The sequence below is a fragment of the Schistocerca serialis genome, chromosome 3 (assembly GCF_023864345.2).
Source record: "Schistocerca serialis cubense isolate TAMUIC-IGC-003099 chromosome 3, iqSchSeri2.2, whole genome shotgun sequence".
Taxonomy (NCBI): Eukaryota; Metazoa; Arthropoda; class Insecta; order Orthoptera; family Acrididae; genus Schistocerca; species Schistocerca serialis.
The window spans coordinates 277702767-277723888 of record NC_064640.1 but is presented as its reverse complement, the minus strand read 5'-3'; the positions used below and the strand labels follow the sequence as shown (position 1 = coordinate 277723888).

General features: G+C 39.1%; 1 protein-coding gene across 4 annotated transcripts in view; it reads right to left on the bottom strand.

The window, feature by feature from the left end:
- Positions 1–21122, bottom strand: part of LOC126470063 (membrane-associated protein Hem) — a 183178-nt gene that overhangs the window by 129514 nt on the left and 32542 nt on the right. For all 4 annotated transcript variants that reach the window (XM_050097565.1, XM_050097567.1, XM_050097566.1 and 1 more), the window contains exons 6-7: positions 16878–16993; positions 1620–1830 (exon numbers count right to left, since the gene is read on the bottom strand). In XM_050097565.1, the coding sequence (XP_049953522.1) occupies positions 1620–1830; positions 16878–16993 (327 nt within the window). The remainder of the gene's footprint in view (positions 1–1619; positions 1831–16877; positions 16994–21122) is intronic.

Genomic DNA, 21122 nt, shown 5'->3' with positions numbered 1-21122 from the left:
TGCTGATATGAAATTTGACACCTGACTTTCAACATTAAACAAATGTAATATAATGTGGGACAATTTTAAGGAAATGTAATTTACTCCTGACAGAGTTTGATTGAAAACCCTTGTTTGAACAATTCTTAAGTATTGCTCATTATCCTGGGACCCAAAGAAAGAAAGAAAGAAAAAGAAAGTAAGAGAGAGAGGTGCACAGTTCTTCACGGATTTGTGGAACCTGCATAAAAAAGTCACAGAAGTGCTCAACAAACTGTAATGGGAGACAGTGTAAAGAAGCCACTGTGCATCATGGAGAACCTTATTCTCAGAATTCCAACAGTTCTTGTTCCAATATGAGTCAAGAAGTATACTATTATCTCCAACACATATCTGGCATAATGATCATGATGGTAAACTTAGAGAAATTGAGGTTTACATAAGAAGTGCTGACAATTAGTCTATGAACTTCCATCATGCTGGAATATTTGTAGGTCAGAAACTTCTGTTAATCAGTACAACAAAAAACCAGCCAGAGTTGCAAATTTCACTTTTTTTATTCACTTGATGACTACTTTTGGGTTGGGACCCATTTTTAGATCATCATAACAGATCGTCAAATTTTTATTTCTGAAAATGCAAAAACCATGTCAAAAATGTGAATACGAACAGTTACAGTGCATAGTTATCTATATCTGCTGCAACTGTTCATTTGCACAATTTTGACACGTTTTTTGCATTTTTGGACATACCAATTTGACTATCTGTTACAGTGATTTGAAAATGGGTTCCAGTCAGAAACTAGTAATTTAGTGAATAAAAAAAAGTGAAATTTGCAATTTTGGCTGGTTTTTCATTGTACTGATGATTATTCTTCCTGCACATCATTTGCAATTGAACAGAAAAGGAGCAAAATGGTTTTGGTGCACTATTTAATGTCCGCCACACACCATACAGTACAGATGAGGAAATCAGCTGTGCCCTTTCTAAAGGAACCATCCCTACATCAAAAACTGAGTAGGACAGCTCTCCAACAGCTTCTGTGAAACTGCAAATAACCACTTGTCATAGACAACACCCCAGTTTGCTACCAGCAGTTATAAATGAAAACTCTTTAAAATATCAATTACTCACACAAGAAAAACATTATTACATCACTCAAACAAACATGGTCAACAACAAGAGATTCAGTCTCACCACTGATGGTCCATGTAATGTTCAACAATTTCTGCCAGTAGAATACTTCACACTAATTCAGCAGGTTACAGTCAATCAAATTTATGGGAAGAATATTAAGGAAGTGTAATTTACTCACGAAGGAGATGAATTACAAAATCCTTATTTGATCCAGCCTTGAGAATATGTCAGTGGCCTAGACCCCCACATAGCTTTAAACATGCTGTATGCATTCACATATGAATAAGACTGTCTTGAAATTTATCTGACAGGAAATGTTTAATAGCAGTAAAGAATGGAAAGTGAGTAAACCCCAAATTTGAGTACTAAAATAAGAAATTACAGTAGCAAAGTTACCAACAGCTATGTAATACTGTTACCAACTCATAACTTCAATGATATGAAAAACAACAATTGTTTAATAAGTGCCATCAAAACACATTTATGTGACTTATGAAACTCACGCTTTCTGGACAGCTTGATTATAGCACTCTTTTACTTCTGATATTTTCTTCCCATATCCTTTAAGAGTGTCAAAATAGCTCTGAATGTAGGAATGAATGTACAAAACTTCATCTCGGAATAAAGCTATTACCCAGCTTGACTCCAGAGCACTCAGCCATAGCTTATTTGCCTTTTCTTGGTTGAGGGCTGAATGGCATAACATGAAGCCAACTGAAAAAAAAGCAGTACATTACTGAAAAATATAACTTTCAAGTGTGTATTATAAACTAATAACTTTAATCTGATAATATACAGCAGATTTCTGTTTCATGACACACATTATATTCTTTTTCTACAGAAATTTAAAGGTATACTTTCCAGTACTTTACATAGAAAACAAAAGTTTTGAACCACACTGCCATCATAAGAACTATATTTATATTTACAGTTGGCGGCAACTTCAATCTATGCTCGAGATATTGGCAAAAATACATGCTAAAAGTCGGTGGTAGGCATCAAATATCACCCAAAATTGTACTAAATGCCTTCTCAAAAATTATTTTGAATAATTAGTTCAGGTGCAAACTCAAGTGTAAATGGTTGTGAAAACATACTTGACCCCTTAGCAACACATAATCATGAGATTTATAGATGGCTCTTGACACTGTTCCTCACAAGCAGCTTCTAATCAAACTGCATGTCTCTGGAACATCATTTCAGTTGTGCAAGTGGATTCATGATTTCCTGTCAGAAAGGTCACAGTTTGCAGTAACTGACGGAAAGTTGCAGAGTAAAACAGATGTGATACCTGGTGTTCCCCAAGGAAGTGTTACAGGCTCCCTGCTGTTCCTAATCCATATAAATGATTTAGGAGACAATCTGAGCAGCCCTCTTATATTGTTTACAGATGATGCTGTTATCTACCATCTAGTAGTCACCAGAAGATCAAAACCAATTGCAAAATGATTTAGATAAGATATCTGCATCATGCAAAAAGTGGACATTGAATCTAAAAAATAAGAAGTGTGAAGTCACCCATATGATTACTGAAAAGAATTTGTTAAATTTTGAGTGCATGATAAATCACACAAATCTAAAGGCTGTCAATTAACTAAATACTTAGGCTTTATAATCACAAACAACTTAAATTGGAGCGATCACGCAGAAAATGGAGTGGGGAAGGTGAACCAAAGAAGGTGTTTTATTGGCAGAACATATGGATGATAGAACAGCTCTATTAACAAGACTGCCTGCACTATGTTTGTCTGTCATCTTCTGGAGTACTGCTGCATGGTATGTGGTCCTTACCAGACAGGATTGTAACAGACATCAAAAAAATTCAGAGGACGACAGCTCATTTTGCAGAGTAGCCATGTAGATGTAGCTGTATTTAATTATATGTAGAAAATGAACCTCCATCCATTTCAAGTGACAGATCCAGATGAATTTTATCTTGTAGCTCTCAACCTAGTTGGATCCTGCTTGTAGCAGTATACAGCAATTCTGATTGTTTTTACCTCTACAAGCATTTCATTAACCCACCCGCTCAATTCCATTATACAAATTAGTAAAGTAGGTAAACTCAACATAAGTGATTATTTTTATACGTATTGTTTATACACATACAGGGTAGATCAAAAGACGCATAAATACTTTGATAAAGATAAGCTTACATATTATCATCAGTATTACAATGGCTCAAAGTTAAATAATTACAATAAGTGTTGAAATTGCAAAACACCCGCCCCCAAACACTTCTGAGCATGATGCCGTACATTCAAGGACACATCTGTAGTAGCTACAGGAATTGCCTGACAAGCTGTTTCAATTTCATGGCGCAATTCTGCTAGAGTGTGTGGCTTCCTGATGTACACTACATTCTTGAGGGTACTCCACAAGCAAAAGTCTAATGGTGTCAAACCAGGAGAATACGCGGGGAACTCAATGAGAACCCTTCATCCAATACAATGACCCAGTGCATTGTTATTCAGCTAAGCATGCACGTCCCTTTGAAAGTGGGCTGGATCGTCATCCTGTTGTAAGAAAAAACGTTTATCAGCAAACAAAGCACGAATGGATTGTAAAATTAGTGAGTCCAGCATCTCCAGGTAACTTCTACCAGTACCATACCTACAAAAAAGAAAGGTTCAATCAGTCCCCTTAAGGATAAGTCCTGGAACACTGGCCGCTCGCTTGACATAAACATGTGGATTTCGCGGGCCCCAGTACTCAAAGTTATTCCCGTTTGCGTGCTGTTTAATTTAAACTGTGCCTCATCAGACCACACCACTTTGAAAACAAAATTAACGTCACATTCAACCTACACAAGGAACCATTTAAAAAACTAATTACTTCTATTTTGTTCATCCTCAGTCAATGCATGTAACAACTGCAGGATGTAAACCCTAAATTTTAATCTGTGCTAAATATGACTTACGCTTGCCCTACTCATGCCTGCTTGAAGTGCACATTGTGGTGCCGATTTTTGTGCAAAGTGTGTGAATGTCCTTCACCTGCTGCTGTGCGTGGCTGGCCTGATCTTCCCTTATGCATATCTATAATTGTTCCAGGAGTTTCAGATTTATCATGAAGTGAGCAATACTTATGTGTGTTGGTAGTTCAGTTCCATATTCTTGCCTCTAATGTCATCGTGCTTCACAGATGCTCTCGAACTTCCGATACCATTTGAGAATGCTATTTCGCTGCTTGAATATCAGTTGTGTTTGTACTGTGGCCTCACTGTGTACACTGACACTGACGCATCACAACACTACAGCCATCTGTTGCTCAACCACTGTACAACCTGTTCAACCCATGTCCATTGTGATTACAAAGCATATGGTTTGAATAGCCAGTCTTAAAAGTGTGTATATTTTTTTTATCTTGTAAATAAACTCAAACAAAATTTTAAAGTTACTGATAATACACAGAAATTCACTTTCAAACATTTCTCCTTATATCGGCAGCATCTATCACACAAAAATAGTTTCAGTTGGTTTTTACAATTATTTTCAGTATCTTTCAGTACATTTAATTCACATTGGAAGTGGTCAAACATCATCACAGCAGTCTAATTTACTCCTTCCTGCTGAATGAATGTACAAGGCGGCAATACCTAAGGGCCAAGATTAAGGTTGAACACCTAATTGGAAAATATATTGCTGATCACAAATGGTCGGCTACAAACCCTGTTTCACAGTTCATATCTGCACCTTACTCATCCTAACTTCAATTTTTCTTTATAATTTTAGTGTGTTTTATAATTCTGTACGTCTATCCTCCCACACAGAACTCTCTCATCAAGTCTCCCTCTATTCCAGCCTGCTCCATCCCTCCTCCCCCCCCCCCCTTCTCCTCTGAATTTCCATCTCTTACAACACCACCATATAATACAAAATAAAACATATGCCTGCACCAGGGCAGGCTTTCTCTGGTGTCACACTCCTATCACCTCTCCTCGGTGCCCCCCCCCCCCCCCCCAATCTCTCTCTCTCTCTCTCTCTCTCTCTCTCTCTTTCCCCTTGTCTCTACCTTGTTCACATCATCTGCACCAAATAACACAGCCCTTCCCTTCTGAAGGACCACTACAGCAGGACTATGTAGCCTTGCATACACGTGCTATCTCTATGCTCTGGGGATGATTTCTACCTTTTTTGGCTGTAATATGAAGTCCGATTTCTTATTTGTGTGTCTATCTACTGCTCAACACCTCCGTAATACAGTGAGTGGTTTCTCTACTCCTTTCATTGTTTATGTTTCACCTAGGATTTTATAGTATTATATTACTCATTTCTGAGCCAGCCATGGTTACTGGCACTTACTTTCATTTGGAGTGTTATATTTATAATTGATACTGTTGTTTAACAATTTTAAGTGGTTGTTGATGACAAGTTTTAAAAATAAGAAATCCCTTGTGATGATGTTTTCAGTTTTCCAAGTTGTTATCTATGAATGGAAGGGTGTACATCGCATTTTAGACTCACTATATGTTTTTATGAGGGAAAAGCTTTGTCTTTTATAAAGAACTGTCCCAGAGCAGCATTCTTTATAACATTTAAGGGCGACAGTATACACATTAATATAACTATCTAATATTTTGCTTGACAAAAATCAGCAAATGCAACAATAGTTGGTGAACCTAAGTCTATAAGATGATGATAACAGTTCTAAAATTCATGATAATACACATACCCAGGAATTTTAAACATTCAATTTTGCTTATTGCTTTCCCCCTGGCCTACTATTCACAATTAAGTAAGTCCTTCTTTGTAAACTATTCAGTGTAGCAAATTTTTCACTTAATTGATAATATATTTTGTAGTATATATAGTATTATTAAAAAATGGAAAGTCCAATATGGAATAATAACAATATTATGAAAAGGATAGACTGCTATTCACCATGTAGAGGAGATGTTGAGTCGTAGACACATACAACAAAAAGACTACTATGTATTTTAGCTTTCAGCCAAAAAGACTACTATATATTTTAGCTTTCAGCCCCACTGTCTCTACTGGCCACTGTGGCCACAGAAACCAGAGACTTGGCCGAACGCTATAACGTATAGAAGTATTTTTGTTGTGCCCATCTCTTCTATATGTTGAGTATCAATCTATCCTTTTCACACTATTGTAGTATATATTACGATAGATACAGATATCTCTCCCTCTGTTCTCTTATATTCACAGAGATTCAGAGAGGTAGATACAGATACCTCTCCCTCTGTTCTCTTATATTCACAGAGAATATTAATTCTGTTGATTGTGATCTGTCCATTGTATGAGGATGTTAAGCCCAGTGGTCCCCCTGATGCTATTCAAGAGGAATAGGCTACATACCAGCCCTGTGTTTTACCTTCTTCCTCCTCTTATCATCATCTCATCATCATCATCATTACATGACACAAACACAACACCACACTATACACACATCCAATACACTCACCTGCATTCAATATACACAAATATGATGCAATACTCACATATCCACAAGGAAAAAGGCCATTGTGTGCAGATGAAGGAAACCCTTTCTAACTGCGCAGCTGTGGCTCTCAGCCAACAATACCATGTGACTCTACTTTAGCTAGCCCAATAGATTTGCATAGCACTCACCAGTTGTCACTTTAACCTCTGCTAGGTAATCATTAGGAAGAAATCCTTTCACATCACAGAAAACAATGACTATCCTTTCCATCAGATGACTTACCCTTTACCTTTTCTTTTACAGGCTCACTTGCTTTGTCAACTAGTTTGACTGCTGCTACTTTTCTGTTGTGACCTACATATAGTTCATAGCAACTAACTGGAACACAAAACCTGTTGGATCCTGTTTAAATGGTCCGACCATTACAGAGGATGTCATTTTCGCATTTGACATTGGTCAGTATTCAATGACTGCAACACCAGTCTTGCACAAAGCTTTCTCTTAACTCTTTGTGTAAAACGAACTGTACTGTCTCTTCTCATATTAATGAGCACCTATTATTTCAAGCACTTTTAATCACTAATTATGCTCTACAACTTCTTGATGTGTTCATCAGAGATAGCAGTGTTGGGAGATCCTACATGTTGACTGTCTTGAAGGCCACATTTAAACTTGTCACTTACTTCTTAACTGTTCAAGACAAATCTGCAGACTTCTGATAATCACTAGCTTTGTGTAAATTTCTGTTTATGAGAAACAATTAAAAACAAAGAATTTTATGATCACAGTATATTCCACTCTGTCATACTGAATATAGCTCAGATATCATGATTACTTCAAAAAGTCATATAAACGAAACTACAATGGTGTCCAAAATAAAAGCAACAAATGGAAATTTTGCAAGATAGCATTTATTTTGCCACAAAACAGTATAAACAGATGATAGCAAAGTAGAAACGACATAAAGAATACGAAACATAAACAAGTGCAACATACATAATAGCAGACGAAAATGTTGTTCGTTTTTTTTCCCAACTTAACAGATTTGCACACACATTTTGACAACTGGTTAATGTGCTCACTATGGCGTGTGACCACCTGTGGCACCAATATAGGCCTGACATTGATGGGGCATGCTGTGGATAATGACATCAGTGCCATGTTGAGGTAATAATGCCCAGTCTTCCTGCACAGCTGCTCGCAAGTTTTGGAGAGTGGTTGGTGGATGTTGACATGATACAACCTGTCTCTCTAGTGCACCCCAGACGTTCCCTATGGGATTCAGATAGTGAGAGTCAGCAGACCGTAAAATGCATGCAGTATATTCTGTTTCCAAGAAAACATCAACCAATTATTCTCTACAAGGTCGAGCACTATCGTCCATCAATACAAAGTCTGGGCCCACAGCACCTTGCAACACCTGTACATGAGGTCCCAAGACCTCGTCATGATGTCTGACAGCAGTTAAACCTTTCCAATTCACCCGTATAATTTGATGAAGAGGTGTTCGAGTGGTCAACACAATGCCTGCTCACACCATTAGCGATCCTCCTCAATATCAGTCTCTTTCCACAATGTTCGGGTCTCGAAATCGTGTTCAGATGTAAATCTGTCGAGAATCACTCTCCAGACCAAATCAGGACTCACCTGTGAAAAGAACATCAGCCCACTGTTCGACAGTCCAGGTGGCATGTTGACAACTCCACTCCAGACATTCTCCTCTGTGAAGACGCATCAGAGGCACACACAGAGCAGGTCTTCAGCAATAAAGGCCACTCTGTCAGAGCCTTCACTGCACTGTTTGCCTCAATGCAGCACATACAGTGGATGCTGTGAGGTCAGATGCCAGATGCTGCACAGTACCTTAAGACGGTACTATCGTGCACTTACAGCCAGTCCTCTCTTCCTGATGTCCCATGTACCCTGGTCTTTGGGATACAGTTTTGGTCTCTATAAACTGCCACCACATCCGAGAAATGACTGAACAATTCACGTTAAGCCATCAGGCCACATGAGTCTGCGACTGTCCTGTTTCCATTCTTCTCATGACCCTCCATTGCAGAGACTCTGGTAGGCATCTTCTCTGTGCCATACTGCACCAACTGTGACTGCGCACACAGTGAATGTGGATGTGGGACTATGCAGCAAACACTACTCCTTTTGATAGACGCCTGACGTCATTGTTTGTGCGGTTTCCACAGACTGAAATGCCATCTTCTATGCAGATTAGGTACGAATATCTGTTGACAGTTTCTATAATTATATCGTGAATTAGACACAAGGTAGGGAAATAGTTGTTTGTTGCTTTAATTTTGGACACCAGTGTATTTCCCAGATCAAGTTCACATGAGTCATGTTACTGCAGAACATGTGTCTTCTCCTCCCTCCTACACCCACCCTGAAACACCGACACAAATCATTGATATCGGTGTCATCTCGGCAACAAAATTTGAAATCTTCTTCCGGCCTTTGTACCTTTGGAAAGCATCATTAAACCTGCTCATTCCAGTTTGTAAATTTTGTAAACTATTGTTTCCTCTGAAACAATGTTATTTGAATTTGCTGTTTTTGTTAACAGAAATGTATTCATGATGGTCATTCAGTTATACACAAACAATCAACATTGGAGTTTGTTTTTTATACTTTTCCAACCTTTTGATTTTGCATTTCTTGCTTAATGTAACTCAAATGAATATTAATTATTATCAACCTACATTTGTTTGAATTCACTAACATAAACATATTTACTTCACTTTATCCTTACATTACATATTTTGAAGAATAAGAAAACAAAGTTTTAATCTCTGTCACAACAAACTACTACTCCCAATACATATTTGGTATGTAGCAATCTCTGCCACTTATTTGAAGTTTCAGAGGTGAAAAGAACACTAAAACCAAATATTTTCATCCTCATAATATGAAACAGTGCTATAAAATGAAATGATTCAGTGTACAGCAAACTACGGAACTAACAATGTAAAATACGCATTAAGACTGACACCACAGCACTACTCGTATCGTACAGCTACTAATATAGAACTAAGAACTAAATCTGAAGTTAATGTTCACTACAGCTACAGAAGTATAGACATGTCTAACTGTATGTGTGCCACAGAATTTGATACCACAGCACAGGGTAGCAACTTCAGTAGCAAAAGAACATAGGGCATGCTGAGGTAGTGCACCTGCTACGCAGTGGTTTGTACTCCAACACCATGTTTTCTGCACAACCCATTGTGCAACAAGTGCACCATGGTGGTAATATATGTTACACTTTCTCTACAGTAATTTTAGGGGCACTGTTCTCCATTAGGATATCTTGCTGCATAATCTGTCTAGAGAACAGTGTTCACCAAGTACACAGAAGTACCCCAGGGAGAGGGCACTGTGCATGTACAATGTTCTTGTAACCATCAACAGCCATAAAAGAATTCAACATTTAGCAAATCTTCCTGAGCCATCTCTGAGCAAGTCTCAGCCACAGTTCTTGTGGATGTACCATCATGTATTTGCCCCCAATACAGGATTCCCATGAGGGTCCAGGCAAGTTCAGGAGGAGGAGGAAATTAGTGTTTAACGTCCCGTCAATAACGAATGAGGTCATTAGAGACAAAGCACACGCTCAGATTAGGAAAGGATGAGGAAGGAAATTGCCCATGTCCTTTCAAAGGAACCGTCCCAGCATTTGCCTGATTTGATTTAGGGAAATCATGGAAAATCTAAATCAGGATGGCAGGATGTGGGTCCTCCAGAATGTCAGTCCTGTGCGCTAACCACTGCTCCGCCTCACTCGGTAGGCCATTTCACTTAGCATTATTGTCCTAGAGGTAACATAAAACCTCTTGGTGGAATCCCCCGTAGGCTGGTAATGCTACTGACCATAGCAGACTCACAACAAATAAAAGCAATGGTAACACAACTTTAGTAAATGACAAATTGATATAGAATTGTACGATATAAATTAGCATGCCACTACAACACTTGGCTTGAATCACTGACACATTATGTGCCAATTTAACATCTATAAATCCACTTCTAAATAATAGGAAGCAATTTATACACGTTATGATGTTACAAATTCACTGGCTCAGTGACACATGTTTTATACAACATTTTACTGAAGAAGTGTGATTATTATCTATTCCATTACTCCACATCATAGAACACAAAACTTGACATTGTAACTCTGTAGTATATAAATACATGTAGCTTGGCACATATCAAGAGCCTGAACTTGGCTGTAGATTTCAACTTTAAGTAAACTCTTCGAGTCTATAATTATTACTTTTTACAAATACTGACATATCCTAGTGAAGAAAATTAGCATGAGTTACACTGCTAACTGAAACAACTGACTATGACTGCAATATCAAAATCACATGGAATTTCAGTTTGCTTTATGTTTGACTACATAGATGTTTGTATAACACATGACAGCATTTCTCTTATTTCCTATTTTAATGCTGTCAGTCTGTTGAAGTCACAAAGTAAAGCAATTTATTTATAAAATAACTCAAAATTTCATTTCAGTCAGTAAATAATAGGCACTGACCATGAAATGTATAAAATAAAGACTCAGTAATACCAAATAGTTACTGTAAAACAAGAATCAGGCACAGGAATTCAAAATCTGATTCTTGCCTTAAAAACAATAATTGCTTCAGATGCATAAGAATTAGGCAATGCAATTATGTTAGTTCTTACCCCTCCAACTGACAGTTTTACACTGTTTCGACTTTAAAATTCTGTTTGAACTCTGTAATGATAACAAATACTTTTCTGGTTATTAATAGCATAATGCTGCACTTGAGAGCTGTGTCTAAGGTTTTATCACATTGGACACGGCATACTGTAAGTTATAAGCAGATTTATGTATAAAATTGATTAAGACAATAACTTAGAACCTTCCAGAATTGAAACACAAAATGGATAATGAGTAAGCAAAAGGAGGAGGGACAAGCACATGGTACATCTACATTTACATACATACTCCGCAATCCACTATACGGTGTGTGGCAGAGGGTACCTCGTACCACAACTAGCATCGTCTCTCCCTGTTCTACTCCCACACAGAACAAGGGAAAAATGACTGCCTATATGCCTCTGTACGAGCCCTAATCTCTCTTATCTTATCTTTATGGTCTTTCTGCGAAATATAAGTTGGCAGCAGTACAATTGTACTGCAGTCAGCCTCAAATACTGGTTCTCTAAATTTCCTCAGAAGCAATTCACGAAAAGGATGCCTCCTTTCCTCCAGAGACTTCCATCCGAGTTCCTGAAGCCTTTCCGTAACACTCGCATGATGATCGAACCTACCAGTAACAAATCTAGCAGCCTGCCTCTGAATTGCTTCTATGTCCTCCCTCAATCCGACCTGATAGGGATACCAAACGCTCGAGCAGTACTCAAGAATAGTTCTTATTAGTGTTTTATAAGCGGTCTCCTTTACAGATGAAGCACATCTTCCCAAAATTCTACCAATGAACCGAAGAGGACTATCCACCTTCCCCACAACTGCCATTTCATGCTTGTCCCACTTCATATCACTCTGCAACGTTACGCCCAAATATTTAATCGATGTGACTGTGTCAAGCGCTACACTACTAATGGAGTATTCAAACATTATGGGATTCCTTTTCCTATTCATCTGCATTAATTTACATTTATCTATATTTAGAGTTAGCTGCCATTCTTTACACCAATCACAAATCCTGTCCAAGTCATCTTGTATCCTCCTACAGTCACTCAACGACGACACCTTCCCGTACACCACAGCATCATCAGCAAACAGCCACACATTGCTATCCACCCTATCCAAAAGACCATTTATGTAGATATAAAACAACAGCGGACCTACCACACTTCCCTGGGGCACTCCAGATGATACCCTCACCTCCGATGAACACTCACCATCAAGGACAACATACTGGGTTCTATTACTTAAGAAGTCTTTGAACCACTCACATATTTGGGAACCAATCCCATATGATCATAGTATGAAGGCTTTCACGACCGGATGGCATATCTTCTGGTAAACCTTCCGGGATGTAAGGTCGTGGTCCATGAGCAACTTAATGGCGTAGCAATGGGTAACCCATTGGGTCCTGCAGTAGCTAATTTCTACATGGAGAAATTCGAACAGTCAGCCTTGGAAAAAGCAGATAAGAAACCATCTCGCTGGTATCGGTATGTAGACGATACATTTGTGGTCTGGCCACATGGTAGAGAAGCCTTAGATGAATTTTTGATTACCTTAATAATATAAATCCAAGAATCCAGTTTACTATGGAGAGAGAAAATGATAACAAAATACCGTTTTTGGATGTTTTAGTTATGAGACAGACAGATGGAAGATTGAAACAACAGATTTTTAGAAAAATAACGCACACAGACAGATACTTACATAAAAACTCTAACCACCATCCACAACAAAAGAGAGGTGTGATTAAAAGTCTCGTTGACAGAGCCAGACGGATTTGCACGCCAGAGTATCTAGATGTCGAATTAAAACATCTGAAGCACGCTTTTGAGAAAAATGGCTACTCAAAGAAAGAAGTAAGCAGAATTCTGCACCCAAACAACAAAAAGCTTAAGGACAAGCCCGAAAAACGGTGGAAGAATACAGTCTCTCTCCCTTTTATAAAGAAAGTAACGGATCAGATTGGAAAGATTTTAAGTAAACATGATATTAGACCTTGTTTTAGACCAACGAAGAAAATTTGTCATGTTCTCCGGTCTGTAAAAGATAAACGTGCTCCTGTATTAGCCAGTGGCGTATATAAAATTCCGTGTACATGTGGTAAAGTTTATATAGGAACAACAAAAAGAAGCATAAATACACGGTTAAAAGAACACAGAAGTCTTTGCCGCTTAGGAAAAACAGATAAATCGGCTGTAGCAGAACACGCTTTTCAGTCAGGAAATCATCAAGTGAAGTTTTCCGAAACAAAAATTTTATCTACGATGACGAACTATTACCCACAGCTTTGTAGAGAAGCAATTGAAATATATAAACATAGGGATAATTTTAATCGAAAAGAAGAGACCATGAAACTTAGTGATATTTGGACAGTAGCACTACAGAATTGCTAGACAGTTTTATCCGTGACGAGATTACGATCGATAGTTAAGTTTCATCTCTGACAAAGATTATCTCTGCATATCACGTGCAACTCTGGTCACGCCCACTTTCTACGATATATAAGTCGCTCTCAGACGTCCGACCCGTCAGTCGGCAAGACTCACCGGAGGAGAAACACCCCTCTGAAGATGTCCAGCGCAGCTCTGGACGAAACGTTAGGAGCTGAAGAGTATCATGGACCACGACCTTACATCCTGGAAGGTTTACCAGAAGATACAATCCCATATGCTCGTACCTTAGTTAGGAGTCTGCAGTGGGGCACCGAGTCAAACACTTTCCGGAAGTCAAGGAATATGGCATCCATCTGATACCCTTCATCCATGGTTCGCAAGATATCATGTGAAAAAAGGGTGAGTTGCATTTTGCAGGAGCGATGCTTTCTACAGCCGTGCTGATGCATAGACAGCAACTTTCTGTCTCAAGGAAATTCATTATATTCTAACTGAGAATATGTTCGAGAATCCTGCAACAAACCGATGTTAAGGATATTGGTCTGTAATTTTGAGGATCTGTCCTTCTACCCTTCTTATATACAGGTGTCACCTGCACTTTTTTCCAGTCACTCGGGAGTTTACGTTGGGCAAGAGATTCGCGATAAATACAAGCTAAGTAAGGAGCCAATGCAATATAGCACTCTCTGTAAAACCGAATTGGAATCCCATCAGGACCTGGCGATTTATTTATTTTCAACCCATTCAGCTGCTTCAATGACTTAAGTGAAGACAGTGACTATTATCTCAGGGTAAACACCAATTGTGAGGGAATAATTGCTGCAAAATCTATAAAGACACAAGCAGCTCAACAATTACAAATACCTAACATAACCACAATATCATATCATGGCACTTCATTACAGCTATTACGCCACCATAGAAAAAAAATAAAAATAAAACAAACACATACACAAAAAATGGTATTTTCTTTTAGAATTGGGCACAAACGGCAGAGGAGCTGGTGTCAAAAACACAAAATTAGCATTTTACAAATGTTTTAAGAAAGCTTTTAAGACTAGCAGAATTAAGACATCACTACAGAAATGGAAAGTCCTGATGGAATGTAAACAATACGAGTAGAGGTAACAACTCACCAAATAGTAGGCATGTTGCATCATCAAAAAGCACATAAATGAGACAGAGAACTTCACACACACACACACACACACACACATACACACACACACACACACACACACACACACCTGTATAGAAGACATCTTTAAAGAGGGCCTATTATTTTCACTGTTGTTGAAAAATTCATCACAGGAGATTTCGCAACTGTGTTGAAATTTAAAATTTACCCTTTATTTTAGCATCTAATTTTGACCAATATTTGATCATCTTCAGATCTATGTAGTTCCACAAGCAACGAACTATCACCATTCAGCATTGTTGGGAGATTTTACGTGTGATATTGTGATGTGTACTTCTGTATGGATAGGACAGTTTGCTGAAGTATATACATAGATCTGAAGATGGTCAAATATTGATCAAAACTAGTCATCGTAAAAATAAAAGTGCAATTGAGAAACTGAAATAAAGGCTGAATTTTTAAAGGGTGTACTATTTTTTGAATGTCTTCTGCAATTCAAACTGAACTAAATGCTAATTCCAATCAAACCCACCTCCAAGAAATAGTCTACATGGGTTATAAATCAGAATAAATGACACTGGAAATGTACCAGTGTGCTAACTTATATTTGATGCAGCCACCCGTGCGTTGGCTGCTAAAGCTGCAACATGTCACGAATGTTTCCAACAGCAATCCGTGGAGACAAAACTTATGCAGTATCATAATCAAATCATTTCATCCATCATCATCTCAATCAACACTTCCTGGTAATTCCTTTTCTGCATGGTCTTACCAGCATCTCTTGCAAGAAGTGACTTGGTATAATGTCCACTGGACAACATCGGAGTTGATGGTAGTGGGCTCAATTCTGTTCATTACGTGGCAGACAAAGGCAAGTCTCCAGATTAGTAGAACTCAAAAAGTAGTATCATAAATTGATGTTTTGGGGAAAGGAAAGTATTACTATTTATCACAAAGTTTCTTGTTCAGTACACAAAATCAAATACTCATGATATTAAACTCGATTTCAACATAATCTCTGTCCAAAGTCAATGTTACTTATTTTCAGGCTACACCAATAAGAAATGGTATTTTGTTTAAGTATATAGATGTCATACATTCTTCATTTCATAAGGACACTATAAGCAAGGTGAATGCACTTAAATACAGGTACAACAGCCTTTGGGGAGAAAATGAATTTACCATATATGAATCAATCAGATATACCAATCTTCCCACAATGTATCAGGTCCCCCACAGCATTAGAATAATTACAACACAGTCCATATTATAATCAGTTTTCAGAAAAGCAGCCACAGGCTATTAAGTGCAGTATGAACATGAGACCAATTTCACTGTCAACATGACAGCCATAGACCACCACAAATACACATTAACATGTTTGATGTCAAAAACTTATGTTGTCGGTCTCACACTATACATAGCAGACAGTTCTAAGATAACAGGCTACTACAACATATGGATTAAAAGAATTCTGGAAATATTGCCCTACATTATTGCCCAGAATACCAAAGCATGTCATTCAACAGTGTGACATGGCAGCACATACAGAATGATTTTTACGCAGCAGACACATAGTTAGCTCACATGCCCAAATTCTCATTTATCTTTCACAGTTGCCTTTCCAGATGAGATGTGAATGATGAAATCTAAATTTCTGCATCACAGTTGAATATTACAAACAACCAATGAAGTGTAAAATCATGGCCTGTGCAAGGCAAATCATACGATGAGGATTTGAACTTACTCCGACTCCTGAATGATTTTCATATTGTTTCCTTCCTCTGTATTTTCCATGATCAGGAAACTAATGAAACTAATTTCTCTTTATCACTGCTAACAATAAAATTAAATAGACTCTGAAAATAAGGACACTACATACAATGTTAGAGCACAGATTACATTGGAACTGCAGTATGTAATGATTTTCAGTTTCAAACTCATATAGAAGCCACATCAGAAAGAACAAGGAATGCAGAGAGGTGTTCCTTTTGTTCCTTTTTGTCTTCTTCTTCTTCTTCTTCTTCTTCTTCTCCTCCTCCTCCTCCTCCTCCTCCTCCTCCTCTATCACACACAAAAATGGTTTGCTTTTATTCAAATATTGCTCCTAAATATTACTTACATATTATCCATCTTTCCATTGCGTCGAGAGACAGATATTCACAGGACATTGACTCAGTTTGTGCAGGTTTTAAAAGTTGTCCAGGATTTGCTACAAGGCTCAGTTTTTGATCAGCCCTGAAACACCACAGTAATGTATGCACAATAATGACAAAGCAATCTCTCCAGATCATTTGACTACTACAAACAGCCACTTAGGCATAAAATAAAACACAAAATATGATAAGTGTGAGTAAAATGTAAAGAGAGCATTTGAAGTAGCAGGTTTGCGAAACAATAAAGCGAATATAAAAAAGCAGAAAACTTGCTTCATATTCACTACAAACAAATGTATATTTCTTTGAAATGCATGACACAGAGCTGTATTAACACTTCTTTATTAATACTGGTTTCAGTATTGTACCATCTTCTCATATCTGCATCAACCAAAACAGAGCAAAACCAACTACAGAAAAATATGGATACACACTGATGGAAAAAAATCTCAATGCCAAGGAGTTGTGCAACACAAACAAAAACTGGTAGGTGTGTGTCTACATCTGAAAGATGATGTGTATTCATATTCCGTGCCAGTCACACATGAGTGGCACTGTTGCGCTGTCTAGTACCACTATGGGGATGCAAATCAGGTTTGCTTTAAATACATGCTGTAACAGTTGTGAGCATTAGTTACCTTTAACATTGGACATGGTGAGTTCATGTCAGTCAAGAATGCCTTTGAGGCGACAAAGATGCCATTATCAAAAACTCACCGAGTTTGAACGATGTTGTGTAATAGGGCTACAAGAAACTGGATGTTCCTTCTGTGATGCTGCAGAAAGACTTGACAGCAATGTAGCCACTGTACACATTTGCTGGCAGCGGCGACCGTGAGAATGTACGGTCACAAGACAACCGGGCTCCAGACAGCCATGTGGCACTACCGAGAGGGAAGAGCATCATACTGCATCTGCAGCAGCAACTTGAGCAACAGTTGGCACCACAGTGACAGAATGAACTGTTACAAATCAGTACCTTCAAGGAAAGCACTGAGCCACACACATCTACATCTACATTTATACTCCGCAAGCCACCCAACGGTGTGTGGAGGAGGGCACTTTACGTGCCACTGTCATTACCTCCCTTTCCTGTTCCAGTCGCATATGATTCGCGGGAAGAACGACTGTCTGAAAGCCTCCGTGCGCACTCTAATCTCTCTAATTTTACAGTCGTGATCTCCTCGGGAGGTATAAGTAGGGGGAAGCAATATATTCGATACCTCATCCAGAAATGCACCCTCTCGAAACCTGGCGAGCAAGGTACACCGCGATGCAGAGCGCCTCTTGCAGAGTCTGCCACTTGAGTTTATTAAACATCTCCGTAACGCTATCACGGTTACCAAATAACCCTGTGACGAAACGCGCCACTCTTCTTTGGATCTTCTCTATCTCCTCCGTCAAACCAATCTGGTACGGATCCCACACTGATGAGCAATACTCAAGTATAGGTCGAACGAGTGTTTTGTAAGCCACCTCCTTTGTTGATGGACTACATTTTCTAAGCACTCTCCCAATGAATCTCAACCTGGTACCCACCTTACCAACAATTAATTTTATATGATCATTCCACTTCAAATCGTTCCGCACGCATACTCCCAGATATTTTACAGAAGTAACTGCTACCAGTGTTTGTTCCGCTATCATATAATCATACAATAAAGGATCCTTCTTTCTATGTATTCGCAATACATTACATTTGTCTATGTTAAGGGACAGTTGCCACTCCCTGCACCAAGTGCCTATCCGCTGCAGATCTTTCTGTATTTCGCTACAATTTTCTAATGCTGGAACTTCTCTGTATACTACAGCATCATCCGCGAAAAGCCGCATGGAACTTCCGACACTATCTACTAGGTCATTTATATATATTGTGAAAAGCAATGGTCCCATAATACTCCCCTGTGGCACGCCAGAGGTTACTTTAACGTCTGTAGACGTCTCTCCATTGATAACAACATGCTGTGTTCTGTTTGCTAAAAACCCTTCAATCCAGTCACACAGCTGGTCTGATATTCCGTAGGCTCTTACTTTGTTTATCAGGCGACAGTGCGGAACTGTATCAAACGCCTTCCGGAAGTCAAGAAAAATAGCATCTACCTGGGAGCCTGTATCTAATATTTTCTGGGTCTCATGAACAAATAAAGCGAGTTGGGTCTCACACGATCGCTGTTTCCGGAATCCATGTTGATTCCTACATAGTAGATTCTGGGTTTCCAAAAACGACATGATACTCGAGCAAAAAACATGTTCTAAACTTCTACAACAGATCGACGTCAGAGATATAGGTCTATAGTTGTGCGCATCTGCTCGACGACCCTTCTTGAATACTGGGACTACCTGTGCTCTTTTCCAATCATTTGGAACCCTCTGTTCCTCTAGAGACTTGCGGTACACGGCTGTTAGAAGGGGAGCAAGTTCTTTTGCGTACTCTGTGTAGAATCGAATTGGTATCCCGTCAGGTCCAGTGGACTTTCCTCTATTGAGTGATTCCAGTTGCTTTTCTATTCCTTGGACACTTATTTCGATGTCAGCCATTTTTTCGTTTGTGCGAGGATTTAGAGAAGGAACTGCAGTGCGGTCTTCCTCTGTGAAACAGCTTTGGAAAAAGGTGTTTAGTATTTCAGCTTTACGCGTGTCATCCTCTGTTTCAATGCCATCATCATCCCGGAGTGTCTGGATATGCTGTTTCGAGCCACTTACTGATTTAACGTAAGACCAGAACTTCCTAGGATTTTCTGTCAAGTCGGTACATAGAATTTTACTTTCGAATTCACTGAACGCTTCACGCATAGCCCTCCTTACGCTAACTTTGACATCGTTTAGCTTCTGTTTGTCTGAGAGGTTTTGGCTCCATTTAAACTTGGAGTGAAGCTCTCTTTGCTTTCGCAGTAGTTTCCTAACTTTGTTGTTGTACCACGGTGGGTTTTTCCCGTCCCTCACAGTTTTACTCGGCACGTACCTGTCTAAAACGCATTTTACGATTGCCTTGAACTTTTTCCATAAACACTCAACATTGTCAGTGTCGGAACAGAAATTTTCGTTTTGATCTGTTAGGTAGTCTGAAATCTGCCTTCTATTACTCTTGCTAAACAGATAAACCTTCCTCCCTTTTTTTATATTCCTACTAACTTCCATATTCAGGGATGCTGCAACGGCCTTATGATCACTGATTCCCTGTTCTGCACTTAAAGAGTCGAAAAGTTCGGGTCTGTTTGTTATCAGTAGGTCCAAGATGTTATCTCCACGAGTCGGTTCTCTGTTTAATTGCTCGAGGTAATTTTCGGATAGTGCACTCAGTATAATGTCACTCGATGCTCTGTCCCTACCACCCGTCCTAAACATCTGAGTGTCCCAGTCTATATCTGGTAAATTGAAATCTCCACCTAAGACTATAACATGCTGAGAAAATTTATGTGAAATGTATTCCAAATTTTCTCTCAGTTGTTCTGCCACTAATGCTGCTGAGTCGGGAGGTCGGTAAAAGGAGCCAATTATTAACCTAGCTCGGTTGTTGAGTGTAACCTCCACCCATAATAATTCACAGGAACTATCCACTTCTACTTCACTACAGGATAAACTACTACTAACAGCGACGAACACTCCACCACCGGTTGCATGCAATCTATCCTTTCTAAACACCGTCTGTACCTTTGTAAAAATTTCGGCAGAATTTATCTCTGGCTTAAGCCAGCTTTCTGTACCTATAACGATTTCAGCTTCGGTGCTTTCTATCAGCGCTTGAAGTTCTGGTACTTAACCAACGCAGCTTCAACAGTTGACAATTACAATACCGATTGCTGCTTGGTCCCCGCATGTCCTGACTTTGCCCCGCACCCGTTGAGGCTGTTGCCCTTTCTGTACTTGCCCAAGGCCATCTAACCTAAAACACACTGCAGCATGCATTCCACTCACCCCAAATCACCACCCTTTGCTACTACAGTGGTGTCAAGTGAAACCTAATTGGAGGGCAGGGTGGAGGTCTGTTGTGATGGCCTTGTGTCGGTTAGGGGAAGGCCAGTTGAGGGCCTGCAACCAACCTGTCTGCACACTAGACACAGTTGACCTACACCTGGGGTTATGGTCTGGGGTACAATTTTGTATGAAAGTAGGGGCACTTTCATGATTACCCCATGCACCCTGACTGCAAAACTGTATGTCAATCTGGTGGTTCTACGTGTTGCACTGTCTTTCATGAACAGCACTCCAGG